Genomic DNA, 20,857 nt, shown 5'->3' with positions numbered 1-20,857 from the left:
ACTAGTGTACACGGGTACATTGGGGAAAATAGCTGTCACTTAGCGGTGCCTCTACTAGAAGTAAACTCTACACTAAATGACATTAGAAGAGCTCCGAGCGTCTCGGTAGGTTAGCAGGCGTACAGTAGCTGCCTCGGAACAGAACACTAACGATTATTGGTCTGGCCTTGTACTAATTGGTGGGGTATATACCTACCACATGTGACGTGGGGCAAGGAGAGTGCGGGATTTTCTAGTGAGTAGTGACAGAGGAGAGGATACTTCCAACTGACCATGGCCCAACGACTGACCATACGAATGAACAGGGCGGACTCCGGGATGTCCTGGGGATTTCGTCTCCATGGAGGCATGGAGTATGGACTTCCAATGACAGTCCTAACGGTAGGTCAACTATCCCCGTATTGGTGTTGAACTAAAACACTGTCGACGTCATGGAGCAATTGAATGTCACAAAACTTGGGCACTGGATAGGAAGTTGTTAAACCAATTGTTTTAATCAGAAGGATTGATATATGAGTAAGATCACGTGCAGTATCTGTTTTATAATTGGTACTGGTTGAGCGAGTTTGTAGCTTGTGAGCAAGCGGTGGTGAGGTATGGAGGAAGAAGGTGAAACTAGCGTAGAATGAGTTGACACTGACCATCTAGGATGTTCATTTAAACTTACATATGTTTGTGGTTTGGGATTGGAGTAGGATTGATATTTGCAATGTAACAAACGGGCTTAACGTTTGTGATTGTGGCATCGCCAATATATAGAAACGTTTATCAAATAATGTCTTGACTGGTTATATTAAAATTCTGTCCAATACAATTGAGGGTAACGTATCACAATTTTACGGGCACATTAACCACGTTAATTTTCATACACAAAACATACCACGCAATACCACGCACACGACCAGCTCCTCTCCCTTCCCTTCTCCCGCTACAAAAAAAATCCCAAACCCACCTTCTCGATCTGCACCTGCGACTCATCATATAAGTCGTCTAAATCGACACGTGTCCACATATATACGTGTATATGTCATGATTGTATAGGTACACGGCCTGCATACTGGACTAGCTACTATGTAATGGTTAACGTAGGGCGGGATGAGCTAGTAATTAGCTACAATAGATACTATTACACATGAAATGTCGTTAACAATGCTGAATTAGAGCTGAATAAGAAAAATGTCCCTCTATATTTTTAACCATTGGCGTTTCTAGGATATTTGAAAGAGGGCGTAGAATCTAATCTTTCGCCGAGCGGTGCGAGGTTAAAAAAATTGGACCTTTTTATTGCTAAAAAACATAAAATAATTGTGAAATGCACTAATGTAACGGTTCCTGACTTGGAGCATATAAAAAGAAATCAGAGTATGTGTTTAATTAATGAATATGATAAATTNGGGGGGGGGGGGGGGGGGGGGGGGCGTGTACGCCCATTACGCCCTCACCTGGACCCGCCCCTGTTAACAGTATTCAAAAGATTGCGCAGTAAAAACTTTGTTTATGTTGTAAAAATTTGGGTACAATTCTTTCAGCATCGAAATGTGATAGTAGAGGTTTTTAATCTGGCGTAAATTCAACTGTTACTGATTGGACGTGATAGTGGTTATTATGTCTGAGGTAGTTGTTACAGTCAGTGATTGGACGTGAAAGGGGAAGGGGGTTGTTAGGTCTGAGGTAAATATTACTGTAAGTGATTGCACGTGATAGTGGGGTTGTTACGTCTGAGGTAGTTGTTACTGGTAGTGGTTGGACGTTATAGTGGGGTTGTTAAGTCTGAGGTAGTTGTTACTGGTAGTGGTTGGACGTTATAGTGGGTTTGTTAAGTCTGAAGTAGTTGTTACTGGTAGTGGTTGGACGTTATAGTGGGTTTTTAACGTCTGTGGTAGATGTTAAAGGTAATGATTGGACGGGATAGTGGGGTTCTTACGTCTAAGGTATGTGTTACTGTCAGTGATTGGATTATTTGGATTGGACAGTGGGTCTGGGGTAAGTAAATCTGTCAGTGGACGTGAAAAAGTGAAAAGGAATAGAGAGTCTACGGTAAATAACACTATCATGTAACATTGTCAGTTGACTTGAGGGTTGGGTTGTTGGGTCTGAAGAAGTTATCGCTGTCAGTTAACTTGAGAGTTGGGTTATTGGATCTGAGGTAGGTAACACTGTCAGTTATCTTGAGAGTTGGGTTGTTGGATCTGAGGTACATTATGTATGTACCACTGTCAATGGACGTGATAAACCACCGTAGATAACAGGTAATACGAGTCGTCTCCTGTTCACATTCCTCACGTGTAATGTAAGCTTGACTTACAATATGGAACAGCAATCAGCAGTGTGTATGATCCATGTTTTTACAATACAAAACTCAATGTGAGGACTGTAGCAATCACTAAAACATGGCCTGCACCAGTTCCAACACAACCACCTTCATACACATTATACGGATTTACAGAACCTCCTTTAACATGTGATGAAGCCTATAACCAATGCTCTTTGACATAAATTTTTTTTAGGAGATGTTTCAATAGACGCGTTGACCATCATCTGTCAAAACCGTTTTCATACTTATGACATTCGCTGTTTCAAGTACTAAACAATGTAAATCAAATTCAACACCGACATACTTAAAAAAAATATTTAAAGAAAAACAGCTCAAAATGTAGAAAAATCCTGTTTTTGATATCGACCCGGAAAATTAATATGATGAAGTGTGCATGCATGTTAAAAACGGACACTGGATGCCAGAACAGACTGGTCAGTTAATAGTCAAGGACACTGTAGCGAGGACTAACTACTCAGTTACTGGCGGCAAACACTGTAGGTCCGTTACTAGTCACGGACACTGTAGCGAGGATGTACTGGTCAGTTACTAGTAACGGACACTGTAGCGAGGATGTACTGGTCAGTTACTAGATAGACACTGTAGCGAGGATGTACTGGTCAGTTACTAGACAGGCACTGTTGCGAGGATTTACTGGTCAGTTACTAGACAGGCACTGTTGTGAGGATTTACTGGTCAGTTACTAGTCACAAACACTGTAGCGAGGATGTATAGGTCAGTTACTTGACAGACACTGTAGCGAGGATGTACTGGTCAGTTACTAGTCACGGACACTGTAGCGAGGATTTACTTGTCAGTTACTAGTCACGGACACTGTAGCGAGGATTTACTGGTCAGTTACTAGTCACGGACACTGTAGCTTAGATGTACTGGTCAGTTACTAGTCACGGACACTGTAGTGATGCTTTACTGGTCAGTAACTAGTTACGGACAATGTAGCTTAGATGTATTGGTCAGTTACTAGTCACGGACATTTTAGCGAGGAATTTACTGGTCAGTTACTAGTTACGGACACTGTAGCTTAGATGTATTGGTCAGTTACTAGTCACGGACACTGTAGCGAGGATTTACTGGTCAGTTACTAGTCACGGACACTGTAGTGATGCTTTACTGGTCAGTTACTAGTCACGGACACTGTAGCGATGATTTACTGGTCAGTTACTAGTTACGGACACTGTAGTGATGCTTTACTGGTCAGTAACTAGTCACGGACACTGAAGAGAAGATTTACTGGTCAGTTCCTAGTCACGGACACTGTAGCGAGGATTTACTGGTCAGTTACTAGTTACGGACACTGTAGCGAGGATTTACTGGTCAGTTACTAGTCACGGACACTGCAGTGAGGATTTACTGGTCAGTTACTAGTTACGGACACTGTAGTGAGGATTTACTGGTCAGTTACTAGTTACGGACACTGCAGTGAGGATTTACTGGTCAGTTACTAGTCACGGACACTGAAGAGAAGATTAACTGGTCAGTTACTAGTCACGGACACTGAAGAGAAGATTTACTGGTCAGTTACTAGTCACGGACACTGTAGCGAGGTTTACTGGTCAGTTACTAGTCACGGACACTGTAGCGAGGATTTACTGGCCAGTTATTAGTCACGGACACTGTAGAGAGGATTTACTGGTCAGTTACTAGTCACGGACACTGTAGCGAGGATTTACTGGTCAGTTACTAGTCACGGACACTGTAGTGAGGATTTACTGGCCAGTTACTAGTCACGGACACTGTAGCGAGGATTTACTAGCCAGTTATTAGTCACGGACACTATAGCGAGGATTTACTGGTCAGCTACTAGTTACGGACACTGTAGCTTAGATGTACTGGTCAGTTACTAGTCACGGACAATGTAGTGATGCTTTACTGGCCAGTTATTAGTTACGGACACTGTAGTGAGGGTTTACTGGTCAGTTACTAGTCACGGACACTGTAGCTATGTATACATCGGTCACCTACACGTTGTACTGATGGATGTATCGGTCAGACCCTAATGCTTTTTTGTAGTGTATGCCACGGCATGCTGTGATGTTCGCGTGCCAATAACAATTCCGTCTGGAGTAGAAGATACAGACACGTGTATGTGTATACCGGCGCGGGGAGGGGGTCTATAGTACCCTTAGCAGGGGTAAGAGTCGCGCAAAGTTGCACGGAATAATTGGTTACACATAGTGTATGTATATACTTACATGTACGACTATAATAATCTTACAGATATACTTACATGTACGACTATTATAATCTTACAGAACAATACAATCTGTGACAGACGTGTTTACTTTCACTCTCTTTTTAATGATTGACTTCAACTGATTTCCCCGCTTACATATTTGATAACAAAATATGCTGTCCAAATTCCCGACTCAAGTATAATGATTGAGTTACCAGTAATAATTACTTTTATACGTCCTAATTTTTCATCTCCGCCTCATTGCTAAGTACTCGTTTNCCCCCCCCCCCCCCCCCCTTATCCCACCACATTGTTAAGTTCACCTCAATCCCCGCATCGCTCAACTTTCATCTTTTTGTGTTGTATATGTGTTTGTTCTAGAGATATGAGGCTGTTCTCACTAATATCAGATTATGGAAGCCATTAGCGAGTGCTTCCCAAGGGCAGGAATGGCGAGAAAGTATCTGTGGTTTCACTAATCTAAACCGGTCTGTTTCTTATAATTATATATCGCTCCAATCAAAGCCTGTGATTACCAAAGCAAACATGAACTTAAGATATAAGGTGGTCTGACCACCACCTTCCGACTGACCACCACCTTCCGACCAATGCTGGGAACGTTCGTGACTATCATCACAGTCAGGTGCTTGTAAACGCTTTAATTTCTTCGAAATGTATAGATTGATAGCTTAAGGTAAAAGGGTACTACAAAGACTAATTGTATGATTGTCGTTGTCACCATTGTTAGTTGGATAAGTCCCTTTCAAAAGAGATATTTCATAAATATACCGTTGCCATTCGTTTTAAAAAATTGCATTTGTTTAAGATTTGAATGTTTGAAAAGAGAAATAAAGAAGAAAACAAGAAAAATGCATATTAAACCAACATTTAACCATGTCACTCACCTAACTACTACCCCCGTGTAGCTGTCGGCGACCTCCTGGTGGCCTACTTCAACCCTTACTGTGATCAGTAGGGGCTTCAGACTAGTCTGGTGATTCAGTCATGTGACCTGGGGATAATCCCCAAGTCATGTGAAAATTCAAGAAAAATGCAGGAGTCGAACTCAGGCCCTTTATCTAGCAAATCCTACACTATATCTTGTCATATAGGAATTAAACAAGCAGAACATCAAATTGAGCGTCCGATTCAATGGGTCTGAATCATATGAAAACTATGACAGGTCAGAAAAACACTCGAAGGGAGAATACTCCAAATAAACAAAAACTCTGCCAGTGGAACTCTCCTTCGCAAATATAACTGGCACAAAGGTACCCTCTACCTTAGTTCATCGACCTTCCGAATTTGTGATATCGCCAAGAAAACAACCCGTGGGACAAAACAGGGATGTTGGCACTAGACGTGTTCGTTGGTACCAATGATAATATTACAATTGTCACCTTACTTCAATCAAACGCTGTCTATTGAAACATACTGAGTTGATCCGCTATACTCGCAGTTTGACTTGAGACGCCAAATATCAAGTACAACGAACAATGAGGCGTAATGTATCAGCCACCATAGTAATGTCCTTCCAAAATATTTCAATGTCATGTAAAGTCCAGTCTTTATCTTTCCTGACATGTCACAACCAAAAGGACTTAATACAAGTTTGAAAATACTCTAAAATCAATACAGGACTTGTCGAGATACAATGGGAGCAAAGGTTACTGTTTTAGACCGGTACTTTAATTGAGTCGTAATGTAAAAAGGAATTTGCATTTACTTCGAATGGCATTTTATGACAATTGTTTCTTTTTATAGATAGTGAGGAAAAGTGTGTGTGACCGCTGTGGGCTCAGACCACGTGACAGGGTTGTTGCCATCAATAATATGAATGTAGACGGGGCGACCCACGAGCAGACAAAGATGGAGATCATCAGATCGGGTCTGGAACTAGAAGTCGTAGTGTACAGGTAACAAACACTGTTGTATACACGCCGCTATTGATCTATCAGTGCGGTGTAGTTGTAAATTCTTCGATACCGAGTACACTGAAACTATTAATACAGACAGAAATAAACACACACATAATTTATTATTATAAGATCGTTTCAGGATTCATTGCGTCATTTGACTCATACAGTGTAGACTGAATGTGCTTCTGGATTGGTCCATAAAAACTGTTTAAGAAGAATGCCAACTTTGTTTTAGATACGAAACGAACTATATGATGGCCACGGGCTTCAATCTGCCCGAGTTTCATCTGGCCCTAACACCAGTCTTAGACATTTTGACATATAGATGTCTGGTGTTGGCATCTATATCTCAAAATGTCCAAGTCTGGTGTAAGGGCCAGAGGAAACTCGGGCTATTCTCGTTGTATACCACAACATCATATCTTATACATTACATCTCTCATAACAATTATACGATCTCTAGCTGCGAATAACACTACACACATTCATACCACATTCCACCAGATATTTTAAAACCATTTGATTCCGGTTTACATACTGACACGAATACTCTAAAGTTAATGTAAACATGTATAATATAAAGGATAACGAGTTACCCCCAGTAAAACGATAGTTATGGTTTCAAATTGTAATCATTAAAAGTGTGCTCGCTTTTTATTGCAACTGAAAGTTTATGGTTAATGTCCCTTCGTTGAAATATCCATTCGTTTGTTGATGACTTTTAAGCAAAATTATAGGTACGCACCTCTTTTAGAATTATAACCACAAACATGAACTTTTTAAAAACGGTTTTGTTTCTTCTATTTGCAGAGATCCGCCTGGCACGGCGCTTGTCACATTGGCACAGCCCACACAACCCCCGGCACCAGTACAACAAGCCAACAGCCAGGGATATCTACAAGGTTATGGACCAGTTCTGGCGCCAGTATCTCAACCGTCGTCACAGCCGACCGCCGCGGCCCCCGCCGCTGCCCCTGCCCCTGCCGCAACACCTGCCGTTCCAGAACCCTCCCAAGTGCCGGAAATGCCTGCCTCAAAACCGGAAGCGCCTGCACCAGAACTAGAAGCACCTGCAAAATCTACGCCCGAAACAACCCCTGCACCAGCACAAGAGAAGGAACCACTACAAGAACCTGCTCCAAGTGAACCTAAGAAAGAGTCTCCAGCTCATACCGCACCCCTCTCCGTAGACACAAGCGTGGAGATTCCGCCAGATACGGAGGTTCTCAGTCCTATGGAAGTGGTAAATCTAAATCTAAATCCCTCGGTCCCCAGGAAGTTTTAAATCTAAATCTTAATCCCTCGGTCCCCAGGAAGAGGTAAATCTAAATCTTAATCCCTCGGTCCAAGGAAGTGGTAAATCTAAATCTTAATTCCTCGGTCCCCAGGAAGTGGTAAATCTAAATCTTAATCACTCGGTCCCCAGGAAGTGGTAAATCTAAATCTTAATCCCTCGGTCCCCAGGAAGTGGTAAATCTTAATCTTAATCCCTCAGTCCCAAGGAAGTGGTAAATCTAAATCATAATCCCTCGGTCCCCAGGAAGTGGTAAATCTAAATCTTAATCCCTCGGTCCAAGGAAGTGGTAAATCTAAATCTTAATCCCTCAGTCCCAAGGAAGTGGTAAATCTAAATCTTAATCCCTCGGTCCAAGTTAGTGGTAAATCTAAATCTTAATCCCTTAGTCCCAACGAAACCGTTCTCATGCTCAAGCATGGATTCTGTGCTCCAGCCAACTTTCTTGTTAGTCGCTTAGATTATGTAAAACAATCAAACAATCAAATGTAAACATTGAAACAGTAGTTAGCTTCAAATCTCTTCAAAATATTTCCAAAGCATTGACAAAACAAGATTTATTTATTATGTTACAGCAAGAACAATAAGTAAGACTTGAGCACAAAATCCATGCTTGAGCATGAGAACGGTTTCATGAATACGGGCCCAAATCTTAATCTCTCGGTCCTAAGGAAGTGGTGAGATTAATTTTTAATCACTCAGTCCAAAGAAAGTGCATGGTCAAAATCATATATTACTTACTACTAGTAAAGATTTATAAGCCTAATAATGACATAAGACCCGGAAGTAACATCTCTGGAGCGAGGAGACTATATCTACCTGTGCAAGCAAAGGTGCGACTATTGACTTTTCATTTGTTACCATTCTCCAGCTAGCGTCCCCTGCCTTCCGGGAAATGTCAACAAAAGGATCAAAGCCTTTCTCCCCTGGAGGCGCGAAGAAGGCTATTCCAAACGTGACGCATTCTCAGTTTAACAGTCCTATGGGTCTGTATTCCGCCGACAACATCGCCGCGGTCTACGCCGCGCAGACAGAGGGCATCGAACGTGAAATGGAGGGGTAAGCTTATAATTTGTTACTGCGTCATCTGTGACGTCATGACAAGATTAGAAAAACCATTATTGCCGTTCACTAATTTAAAAAAATGTTGATACCGAAATTACTTACATGCTATTACTACATTCGCCTTTAACGTACATATTGGTCCATATATTTATGTATTGTGTTAACATATAAACATGTATATTACAGCCTCGACGTATCAAAAGCCCCAGTGGGAACGAAGATGTCTGGATCCCTACAAGTTATTGGTGAGTGAGACGTAAAGAACTTCTGTATACTGTAGCTCATTAATCAGGGAACATATATAACTCAAAATTACAGCGTACAAGGGTTGTTTATAAAGTTAATGGTATCGTATTACAGCCATGCAGTACTGACTGAGACAACCTAGTTAAACATCAAAATGCCTCTATCCACTAGTGTATAATAACATCCGCGTGGGTCAGACATTGTTTGGTTTGTGTTTTGCGTCCTATTGACAGCTATTGTCATAGGGACGTGTCAGGTTTTGTCCACAAATTAGAACATTTCGTTAACTACACTCCCAAAACATCAGAACAAACAAAAATCAGAAATATGTCCTCCAGAGGGCAGCATAATCACTTCGACAGGCAATTCAACGAAGTTTGAAAAGCTAGCATTAATTTCAACATCTGCAGGAGACATAACTATTGTTTGATAGCACCAAGTGTATTCTAATCGAATTAGAATCAATTATCTTACAATGAAACACTAATAAATTAACGAAATTAAAACAGGTCCACGTGCAAAAATAAAAACAAGAAAAATCCACATCACTCAGTATTGATTGTTCTCATTGTACGCTCACATTTCCGCTACACATAACCAAAAGGCCAGACGCCCATTGTTACACTGAATCTGATTGGATTAAATAAATAACATGACAAGGAAATAAAAGGACGTATTTCCTTCTTGCGCTCAAGTTGTCCCGGTCACACAGTGTACGAAGCCTTCCTAGAAAATGAGCAAGAGGCACCACACTTGAGTTCGGAGTGACTACCAATAACGGCGCGCAGTAGCCTGGTTAACTTCACGTGTGTGTTATTGTTCTACAATGTAGATCACTATACAAATAGGTATTGCCCTTGCCGTGAAGAAGCAAGAAAGTTAGCTTCTCCTCGATTAATCCTAATTTTACAATAGCAAAATCATAGCGAAACAAAGAATCGTGTTGCCTCATAACAAATGCAGTATATATAAAATATAGTATCTGTTTAAAGACTTAAACAACTAATATATTACATCTCTATATTACAGATTAGCATCGGGTAGCCAAGCTTTGTCTAAACCGACGTAAGTATCAAAGGAGGAACTCGAACAATCAATATGCAAGTACGGGTGCTGTAAAAAAATAATCAAATAAAGCCATTCCATTTAGATTGAAGAAATATCACGGGGTGGTACAAATTGTTTATGTGGGAGAAATCTAAAATGTAGACATTTTCTCATATTTTCAGGTCAGTCATGGACCCCCTGAAATCCTTCAGCCATGGTAGCCCCTGGAAACTTAGTTACTAACACGTGGTTTCTAGTTTTACAAGAGACACACACGAGAAGAATGCACACGAAGGCTTTTGGACTGCAAGCCGTCACTAAACCAAATCCTATCAACATAGTTCTAGCTCTTCCGGACATGGTTCGAATCCATCATCTGGAATGTGATACAAGGAGAAAGAAACATTTGACCCGGGACCCTTGCTTCGTCGTGATCCAGGGAATTACTTGTTCCAAATGTTGGGAGGACGTGCCGAATTTTCCCCTTGAAAGCTCACACATAGCACAAATCACCTTCAGAAAATATGTAGCGGGCACGTGAAGGATAAGAAGCGCTGTTTACCATGACTCATTCTTGTTAACGTTGACGGATAATTTTTTGTTAAATATGACTCGGAAGTTGACCTCGTTGTCATGGGAACCAAGCGGCTTTCTTCTTTTTCACGCACTATTGTGAACCGGAAGTGACATATTCCTTTACGAGTGTTACAATAAAAGATAGTTTGGAGTGCAACACTGTGTGGAAGTTGAATTTCTTCACAGTTGTACCTACGTACGCCATGTCACAGTCTAGTGATAATGGCCACAATCGTCATGTCACGGTACGTTGACAATGGCCACCTACGCCATGTCACAGTAAGGTGATAGTGGCCACTTATGTCATGTCACGGTACAGTGATAGTGGCCACCTACGTCATGTCACGGTACGGTGATATTATCCACCTACGTCATGTAACGGTACGGTGATATTGGCCACCTACGTTATGTCACGGTACGGTGATATTGGCCACCTACGTCATGTCAAAGTACGGTGAAAGTGGCAACCTTCGCCATGTCAGGGTACGGTGATAGTGGCCACCTACGTCATGTCACAGTACAGTGATAGTGGCCACCTACGCCATGTCACAGTACGGTGATAATGACCTCCTACGCCATGTCACGGTACGGTGATAGTGGCCACCTACGTCATGTCACGGTACGGTGACATTGACCACCTGCGTTATGTCACAGTACGGTGAAAGTGGCCACCTACGTCATGTCACAGTACAGTGAAAGTGGCCACCTACGTCATGTCACAGTACAGTGATAGTGGCCACCTACGTCATGTCACAGTACAGTGATAGTGGCCACCTACGTCATGTCACAGTACAGTGATTGTGGCCACCTACGCCATGTCACAGTACGGTGATAATGACCTCCTACGCCATGTCACGGTACGGTGATAGTGGTCACCTACGTCATGTCACAGTACGGTGATAGTGGCCACCTACGTCATGTCAAAGTACAGTGATAGTGGCCACCTATGTCATGTCACAGTACAGTGATAGGGGCCACCTACGTCATGTCACAGTACAGTAATAGTGGCCACCTACGTCATGTCACGGTACGTTATGTCACAGTACAGTGATATTGGCCACCTACGTCATGTCACGGTACAGTGATAGTGGCCACCTACGTCATGTCACAGTACAGTGATTATGGCCACCTACGTCATGTCATGGTACGTTAATAGTGGCAACCTACGTCATGTCACGGTACGGTGATATTGGCCACATACGTTATGTCACAGTACAGTGATATTGGCCACCTACGTTATGTCACGGTACGGTGATATTTGCCACCTACGTTATGTCACGGTACGGTGATATTGGCCTCCTACGTTATGTCACGGTACGGTGATATTTGCCAACTACGTCATGTCACGGTACGGTGATATTGGCCGCCTACGTTATGTCACGGTACGGTGATATGGCCACCTACGTTGTGTCACGGGACGGGGATATTGGCCACCTACGTTGTGTCACGGTACGGGGATATTGGCCACCTACGGTATGTCACGGTACGGTGATATTTTCCACCTACGTTGTGTCACGGTACGGTGATATTGGCCACCTACGTTGTGTCAATTGGCCACATACGTTATGTCACAGTACAGTGATATTGGCCCCCTACGTTATGTCACGGTACGGTGATATTGGCCAGCTACGTCATGTCACGGTACGGTGATATTGGCCAACTACGTTATGTCACGGTACGGTGATATTGGCCACCTGCGGCATGTTACGATACGGTGAAAGTGGCCACCTACGTCATGTCACAGTACAGTGATAGTGGCCACCTACGTCATGTCACAGTACAGTGATAGTGGCCACCTACGTCATGTCAAAGTACAGTGATAGTGGCCACCTACGTCATGTCAAAGTACAGTGATAGTGGCCACCTACGTCATGTCACGGTACAGTGATTATGGCCACCTACGTCATGTCATGGTACGTTAATAGTGGCCACCTACGTCATGTCACGGTACGGTGATATTTGCCACCTACGTTATGTCACGGTACGGTGATATTGGCCACCTACGGCATGTTACGATACGGTGAAAGTGGCCACCTACGTCATGTCACAGTACAGTGATAGTGGCCACCTACGTCATGTCACGGTACGGTGATATTGGCCACCTACGGCATGTGACGATACGGTGAAAGTGCCCACCTACGTCATGTCACAGTACAGTGATAGTGGACACCTACGTCATGTCACAGTACAGTGATTGTGGCCACCTACGCCATGTCATGGTACGTTAATAGTGGCAACCTACGTCATGTCACGGTACGGTGATATTGGCCACATACGTTATGTCACAGTACGGTGATATTGGTCACCTACGTTATGTCACGGTACGGTGATATTTGCCACGTACGTCATGTCACGGTAAGGTGATATTGGCCACATACGTTATGTCACTGTACAGTGATATTGGTCACCTACGTTATGTCACTGTACGGTGATATTGGCCCCCTACGTTGTGTCACGGTACGGTTATATTGGCCACCCACGTCATGTCACGGTACAGTGATATTGGCCACATACGTTATGTCCCAGTACGGTGATATTGGCCCCATACGTTATGTCACAGTACGGTGATAATGACCTCCTACGCCATGTCACGGTAAGGTGATATTGGCCACCTGCGCCATGTCACGGTACGGTGTTATTGGCCACCTACGTTCTGTCACGGTACGGTGATGTTGGCCATCTACGTTATGTCCCGGTACGGTGATATTGGCCGCCTACGTCATGTCACGGCACGGTGATATTGGCCACATGTCACAGTACAGTGATAGTGCCCACCTACGTCATGTCATGGTACGTTAATATTGGCAACCTACGTCATGTCACGGTAAGGTGATATTGGCCACCTATGTCACAGTACAGTGATAGTGCCCACCTACGTCATGTCATGGTACGTTAATATTGGCCACCTACGTTGTGTCTCGGTACGGTGATATGACCTCCTCCGTTGTGTCCCGGTACGGTAATATTGGCCACCTACGTTCTGTCACGGTACGGTGATGTTGGCCATCTACGTTATGTTACGGTACGGTGATATTGTCCACATACGTTATGTCACTGTACGGTGATATTGGCCCCCTACGTTGTGTCAAGGTACGGTGATATTGGCCGCCTACGTTATGTCACTGTACGGTGATATTGGCCGCCTACGTTATGTCACTGTACGGTGATAATGGCCACGAACGTTATGTCACGGTACGGCGATATTGGCCACCTACGTCATTTTACAATACGGTAATAGTGGCCACCTACGTTATGGCACCGTACGGTGATATTGGCCGCCTACGTCATGTCACGGGACGGTGATATTGACCACCTACGGTATGGCACGGTACGGTGATATTGGCGACCTGCGTCATGTCACGGTACGGCGATATTGGCCACCTACGCCATGTCATGGTACGGTAATAGTGGCAACCTACGTGATGTCACGGTACGGTGATCCTGGCCACCTACGTTATGTGACGGTACGGTGATATTGGTAACCTACGGCATGTTACAATACGGTAATCGTGGCCACCAACGTCATGTCAACGGTATGTCACGGTACGGTAATATTTGCCACCTACGTCATGTCACGCTACGGTGATATTGGCCACATACGTTATATCACAGTACGGTGATATTGGTCGCCTACGTTATGTCACTGTACGGTGATATTGGCCATCTACGTTATGTCACGGTTCGGTGATATTTGCCACCTACGTCATCTCACGGTACGGTGATATGGCCGACTACGGTTGGTCACGGTACGGTGATAGGGCCACCTACGTTGTGTTACGGTACGGTGATATTGCCACCTACGTTGTGTCAAGGTACGGTGATATTGGACACCTACGTTATGTCACTGTACGGTGATATTGGCCATCTACGTTATGTTACGGTACGGTGATATTGTCCACATACGTTATGTCACTGTACGGTGATATTGGCCGCCTACGCCATGTCACGGTAAGGTGATATTGGCCACCTACGCCATGTAACGGTACGGTGATATTGCCACCTACGTTGTGTCAAGGTACGGTGATATTGGACACCTACGTTATGTCACAGTACGGTCATATTGCCCCCCTACGGTATGTCACGGTACGGTAATATTGGCCACCTACGTTGTGTAACGGTACGGTGATATTGTCCACATACGTTATGTCACAGTACGGTGATAATGACCTCCTACGCCATGTCACGGTAAGGTGATATTGGCCACCTATGTTATGTCACGGTACGGCGATATTGGCCACCTACGCCATGTCATGTTACGTTAATAGTGGCAAACTACGTCATGTCACGGTCCGGTGATATTGGCCACCTATGATATGTCACGGTACGGTGCTATGGCCAACTACGTTGCGTCACGGTACGGTGATAGTGGTCACCTACGTCATGTCACCGTACGGTGATATTGGCCGCCTACGTCATGTCACGGTCCGGTGATATTGGCCACCTACTCGTATAACTTCGTATAATATATGCTATACGAAGTTATTACGGCCAATGTCACTGTACTGTGACATGACGTGTAGTTGGCAAATATCACCGTACGGAGACATAACGTAGGTGGCAATTATCACCGTCCGGTGACATAACGTAGGGGGCAAATATCACCGTACGGTGCCATAACGTAGGTGGCCATTATCACCGAACCGTGACATAACGTAGATGGCCAATATCACCGTACGGTGATATTGGCCATCTACGTTATGTCCCGGTACGGTGATATTTGCCCCCTACGTTATGTCACCGTACGGGGATATTTGCCACCTACGCCATGTCATGGTACGGTAATAGTGGCCACCACCGTCATGTCACGGTACAAACGTCATCTCACGGTACGGTGATATCTGCCACCTACGTCATGTGACGGTACGGTGATATTGGACACCTACGTTATGTCACTGTACAGTGATATTGGTCACCTACGATATGTCACGGTACGGTGATATTGGCCACCTACGTCATGTTACAATACGGTAATAGTGGCCACCAACGTCATGTCACGGTACAATCAAATTTCGTTTTCAGCTGTTAATACGGCAGGAATTTTGTCAAATATCACATCTATCAAATATGATCAAATGCGTTAGACAAGGTGGTGACTGATTTGATTTAAAAAAAAAATATATTTGTCATTCAACAAAAAGGATTAGGCACAAGTTATCTCAACTTAGAAACGCCCTCTCCAATACATTTCATTATATTGATTACATGACAACAACAACAAATATATTTATAATATATATGAACAAAGAAGAAAGGAAGGGAAAAGGGAAGAAAAGAAATTTAGAAGAATAAGAAAGAGAGATGATAGGATGATACTACTGACCTTAAAATCTGTTACTATTTTTAATATAGGTTTGGACTATATGGAAGATATTTTCATTGTCTTCATCTGACAAATTTGGAGAACCGTACATAATAACATTTAGAGAAATATTGCAATAACGTGAGATATCATCAATCAAAATTTGTCTTTGTCTGATATACAGCAAACAATATAAAAAGTAATGGACTGCATTTTCACACTCATTTCCACATGCACACATTGGATCACCTACAATATTAACTCTATACAAATCATATTTAAACTACTACATGAATGACGCAATCGTGTATGTAAAATATTTAGTTTTCGATTTCCAACATGAAAAAAAATAGGCAATAAGTAACCTTGGTTAGNAGAAGGAATAAAGGATTGGAATGAACTAGACAGACGGAAATTGGGAACAGTGTAGTTTTCAGTATTTCTCAAGTTGTAGCTATTGCGTTCGCATACTTTAGGAGGAAGAATGTTAGTTAAATAAGAAGGTGTTTGTTTATTATGGAGTTTGTACATTAGGGAAAGTTTCTTAAGTTTTCTTCTTTCAGATAGAGGTTCAAGTTGGGATTCTTGATAAAGTGATTGTTTACTAGAAAAAGAGGGTAGGCCAGTAATAATTCTTGCTGCTTCAAGCTGAACTTGTTCAAGTTTAGTTAGATCTGCCAGAGAACAACCATCCCAAATGGTGACTGATATCCTGTCAGACACGGCTGGGGGACTGGTATTGTTTAATAATTTCACAGGAAGTCCGTACGGGATGTCTTTACTTCAGCTCTCAACATTTAAACATGTAGTTAAATAGGGCAGAATAAAAACGTGTGCTTTTGAGGACAGCGCACGTGTGTCGTGGCGCAGTTCAAGGGAGATAAGCCCAAAACAACTCTGGATCCGCCACTGGAGATGATATAAATTTCGATGTGTAGGAATTCGACGTTATGGGGTTTTAGATGATACAAACACTCAACAAAGAACGTGCTGATTGAAGTAAACAATAATTTTAAAAAAGAGGTGAAAAATGCAGGTCATGTCACGTATTACATAGCAAGGCAGGTATATATGTAAGTGGGCCGTGACTATATCTGTCTTCAGTTATATGTTATATCTGACGTCCTTGTGTGAAACATTTTAAACAATCGATGGAAATAATTGTGTACAGTGTTAAACGTCCTGCGCGTACCATGTAGTAACAGGTACCACCCTAGCAAATCGGTAGTGAATATATCTTTTAATTGTTCCTTGTGATGAATCTTAACAAATGTATTCGTTACCTGGAACCCGAGGATGATACAGAGGTACCAGGGCGGTACCTCATCCACTGCATACAGAAGATCACGTGGTTTTGCCTTTTGACCGGAATTGTCGGGCGCATTCTCTGTCGACTCTCCCTTCTCAATGTTGTCGAAGTCTTGTTTTTCAGTCTAAAAAAATAATATCCCTGTTTACGAACACTGTATTTCCTAGATTTTTCTTCGAGTAAACTATCAAACCGCTGAATAGAACAGGAATCGAACCCAGTACCACTGTCACCGATATATAAAAAAGATTCTATCAAAACCATGTTGCTAGCTGTGCCTGTGGCGATTGCAAACGAAATTGAACTTTTGTCTTACAAACACTTATCTTCAAATATATGTATAGTCTTCAATTTCTGATAATTATTCTTTATGGATTTACTTGTTTACACATAAAACAAGACACGGTCCAGCCCTATATAGACGGTTAGATTCAATAAAACGAAATAATGTATGAAAATAGATCCCAGATATGAATCTTCTAAACGTGGTAATTGTACGCGCTGAGCACATGAATGGTTGTATCTATCTTACTTTTTAATGAATCTTCTCGTCACGGCCTAGTCACACTAAACTGATTTATTTTGAAGCAGTAATCGGGAACCAAACCGACTACTGCACTCCTTTACCGCCAGACGTAAACTCCACAAAGCGGCGTCATGTATCTATATTTAGTAATGTTACATGCAAGAACTTGGGTGAGTAACATTTAGGAGGATCAAAGTCCGTTTTGTGAAATAAATTCAGATGATATTTTGTTGAATAACCTTAAACGCAATTTTTGTTCCTGGTCATTTTTCTGATGAAGGTGACAAGAGTGCATACCGCACTAGGAATCGAAACATCACATATAAACAGTTTGTGGTTGTGTTACATGAAACTTTTCGTAAAAAAAACGCATATTGATAGTTTCAGCAAAATATGGTATGTAGTAGGTACAGGGGGCGATTACCACTACCGAGTTGCTCGCATTAATATCAAAACCTTAATATTGTACATGTACGTCGCGTAATAGTAACGTGACTATCATTAATTAATTAACGTCACATTCTTCTAATACAAATGCTGCAGGGTTTAAAGTAATAAAGAATTAAATGAAACGTTAACTCGTAGTGTCTTAGGAAGGAGTTGATGGTCGAAAATCAACATTGAATAGGTGGTTTCATCACTGTTGATCTCCGTATCATTAGTCATTTACAGCACTATTACAGATATAAAATTACCAGCGTTGTGATTGTACACAATGTTTATACCACACCAAGTTGTAAACAAAAATAAACTGCAGATTGTGTGTACGACTGTTAACTCACCGTAAAGTATTTCCGCAAATAATCACATTTATGTAAATAAAAAAGTCACTCATAATTATATAAAAATTAAAATAGGAGACGTGATGAAAGTTTTTCTATTAATCTTGACGAATGGAGGGCACCGCAATGCATCCTGGGAGAGTCTCCGAGATTGAAAAAGAATTACCGAGAATGCTGGGTTTCCACCAGGGTGACATGTCCTAGTTGTCCTGTGATAACGTTGCTAGCTAGTCATTACTTACATGTAAGTGAAGGAAATAGTATATATCAACCCTGTACGATACCACTTGTACTATATACGTTATACATGGTTATCACTGTAAAAACTTTTAAAAAAAAGGCTATTAACTCTGTTTAACTCTGAACCTGGTGTATTTTACGCAACTTTCTGTGGTACTGGATTATCAGGGTATATTTTATCAAATGGTAATGCTCACAAATTAACTGATATCAAGTCAATCGTACTGTACCTACTCTATAACAATAGTCGCAGTTCTGATAACACATGGACTAGATATATTGTAACAATAGTGAACGCAATGGTTGTAATACAGGTAATAAAACGCTAACAACCGTCATAGAACGTGCCTATGGCCTGTGACCTGCCTCAGATAAGAAACAGTCTGATCACATTCACACACATGTATATCCCTACACACCAGTCTCCGACAGTTACAGGAGATGTGATCTACATAGGTATTTGCTTAGTGCACAGGTACTTACCATCGTTGCAGATCCTCCGATACGTACGTCCAGTCGATCTGAAACAAGTAAAAGATGTAAAGTAGAGACACCCAACGAAAGTCAAAGAGTCTAGGTCTGACAGGATCTGTAAGCTGATATTGATATCCACAGACACGTGTAAAAGAGTTACTTCCCCTTGTGTTCGTTCTAGCGAAGATGGAACTAGGACGTAATGACCCGTTAATATTCTAACAGATTAAAAATACAATAAGATTATAATAGGAGGGAATGGTTGTATACATATATATAGTCTGGTAAGAAATCACCCGAAAACTATTTTCGTTTCATGTTTTTATGTATTCAGAAATTTCTCTCGTAAAGTCTTCTGTATTTGTTTCTTGAGAAATTCTTGCGTATCTGAAAATAAAAAGGTAAATAAATAAATGTCGGGAGTAAAAACAGAGGTAAGATTAAACGTATAAATGTTTCTCGTATATTAACAACCAATAGCGACAATTAAACATGAAATACACCGTGATTTTTTACCCTTTTGTTTTTTATATCTTAAAAAAACCCACTATCGATACCTAACAGAATGATCTAATTATGACCGATAAATATAACCATTCCAATTTTAGGAATGTTTTTTCATAATACTATGTATAATACAACAGAGCAATATATGGCCATGCGAAAGTATTTTGTTTGTGAGTACCACAATGTTGGATTATACCGAATGATCGGCTCTAACCATTCATGATATTATCTGTAATATGCTAGACACAATATCTAAAGGTATTATTTATGTCTCAAAAACAGTCATAACGTCGAAGTCTCGTTCAACCAGACTCTTTTTATCTGCGCACTTACAAAGTGATCAACCGTCTGGTTGAATGAGTCTAAGTATCATCCTGCAAATTACTTTAAAGAGGACAAAGTGGGCGTAATCCCTTGAATTTCCATGGCAATAACGTCTTGGCACATGTAGATGAATGTTATCCATGCCTCAGTGCAATATGTGTACCTATCTAGTAAACAGCACGGAGGATGAAGTACATGTATTATACTACTAGCTTTATATGTCTCTGCCCAAACTTAATTGATTATTAAACGAAATTTGTCTAAAAGTTAGGCATAACACGGAATTAGATTTTCTATCTAAGTCTGTGGACATACTTACATGTACTTGTTGGTCAGCTTCAGTCACACGTGTGCTCTCCGGACACAAAGGATTACGTGGACCGCGGGAAAACCGCTGACCGATGTCCACTGACCATCTTGACCAGTGTATATCATATTTCAACTTCGATATACATATTCAGTGGATAGGTAAACGGAAATTTGTGTCAGCAATCTACCTATATTTATTGTTTGCTTGTCGTTATAAATCTTTGGATTTGCGACTTGTCTAATTCATTTCTTATCATCAATACTGATTATCAATATTAACCCATCCTCTATGGAAGGGGATCACCGCCATAATTATTTTGTATAGAATTAGTTACTTCTGGTTTGGAATCTAATTCTATGTACATTTGTATTATTTCCCTAGTTGATAAGTTATAGAATTAGTTACTTCTGGTTTGGAATCTAATTCTATGT

General features: G+C 41.7%; 2 protein-coding genes across 5 annotated transcripts in view; one reads left to right on the top strand and one right to left on the bottom strand.

Moving 5' to 3' along the window:
* LOC110454043 (solute carrier family 23 member 1-like) overlaps window positions 1-20,857 on the bottom strand; it is a 73,338-nt gene that overhangs the window by 16,200 nt on the left and 36,281 nt on the right. For all 4 annotated transcript variants that reach the window (XM_021503374.1, XM_021503373.1, XM_021503376.1 and 1 more), the window contains exons 2-3: window positions 19,295-19,332; window positions 17,238-17,387 (exon numbers count right to left, since the gene is read on the bottom strand). In XM_021503374.1, coding sequence (XP_021359049.1) covers window positions 17,238-17,387; window positions 19,295-19,297 — 153 coding nt within the window. In that variant the 5' untranslated portion in view covers window positions 19,298-19,332. The remainder of the gene's footprint in view (window positions 1-17,237; window positions 17,388-19,294; window positions 19,333-20,857) is intronic.
* Window positions 150-10,812, top strand: LOC110454045 (translation initiation factor IF-2-like). Its single transcript, XM_021503377.1, has 7 exons — window positions 150-381; window positions 6,273-6,424; window positions 7,238-7,670; window positions 8,593-8,780; window positions 8,973-9,031; window positions 10,062-10,097; window positions 10,262-10,812. Exons 1-6 carry the CDS (start codon window positions 274-276, stop codon window positions 10,064-10,066), a joined length of 945 nt encoding a protein of 314 aa, XP_021359052.1. The 5' UTR covers window positions 150-273; the 3' UTR covers window positions 10,067-10,097; window positions 10,262-10,812.

The sequence above is a fragment of the Mizuhopecten yessoensis genome, unplaced genomic scaffold (assembly GCF_002113885.1).
Source record: "Mizuhopecten yessoensis strain PY_sf001 unplaced genomic scaffold, ASM211388v2 scaffold7645, whole genome shotgun sequence".
Taxonomy (NCBI): Eukaryota; Metazoa; Mollusca; class Bivalvia; order Pectinida; family Pectinidae; genus Mizuhopecten; species Mizuhopecten yessoensis.
This window is presented reverse-complemented; position numbering and strand designations above follow the sequence as displayed.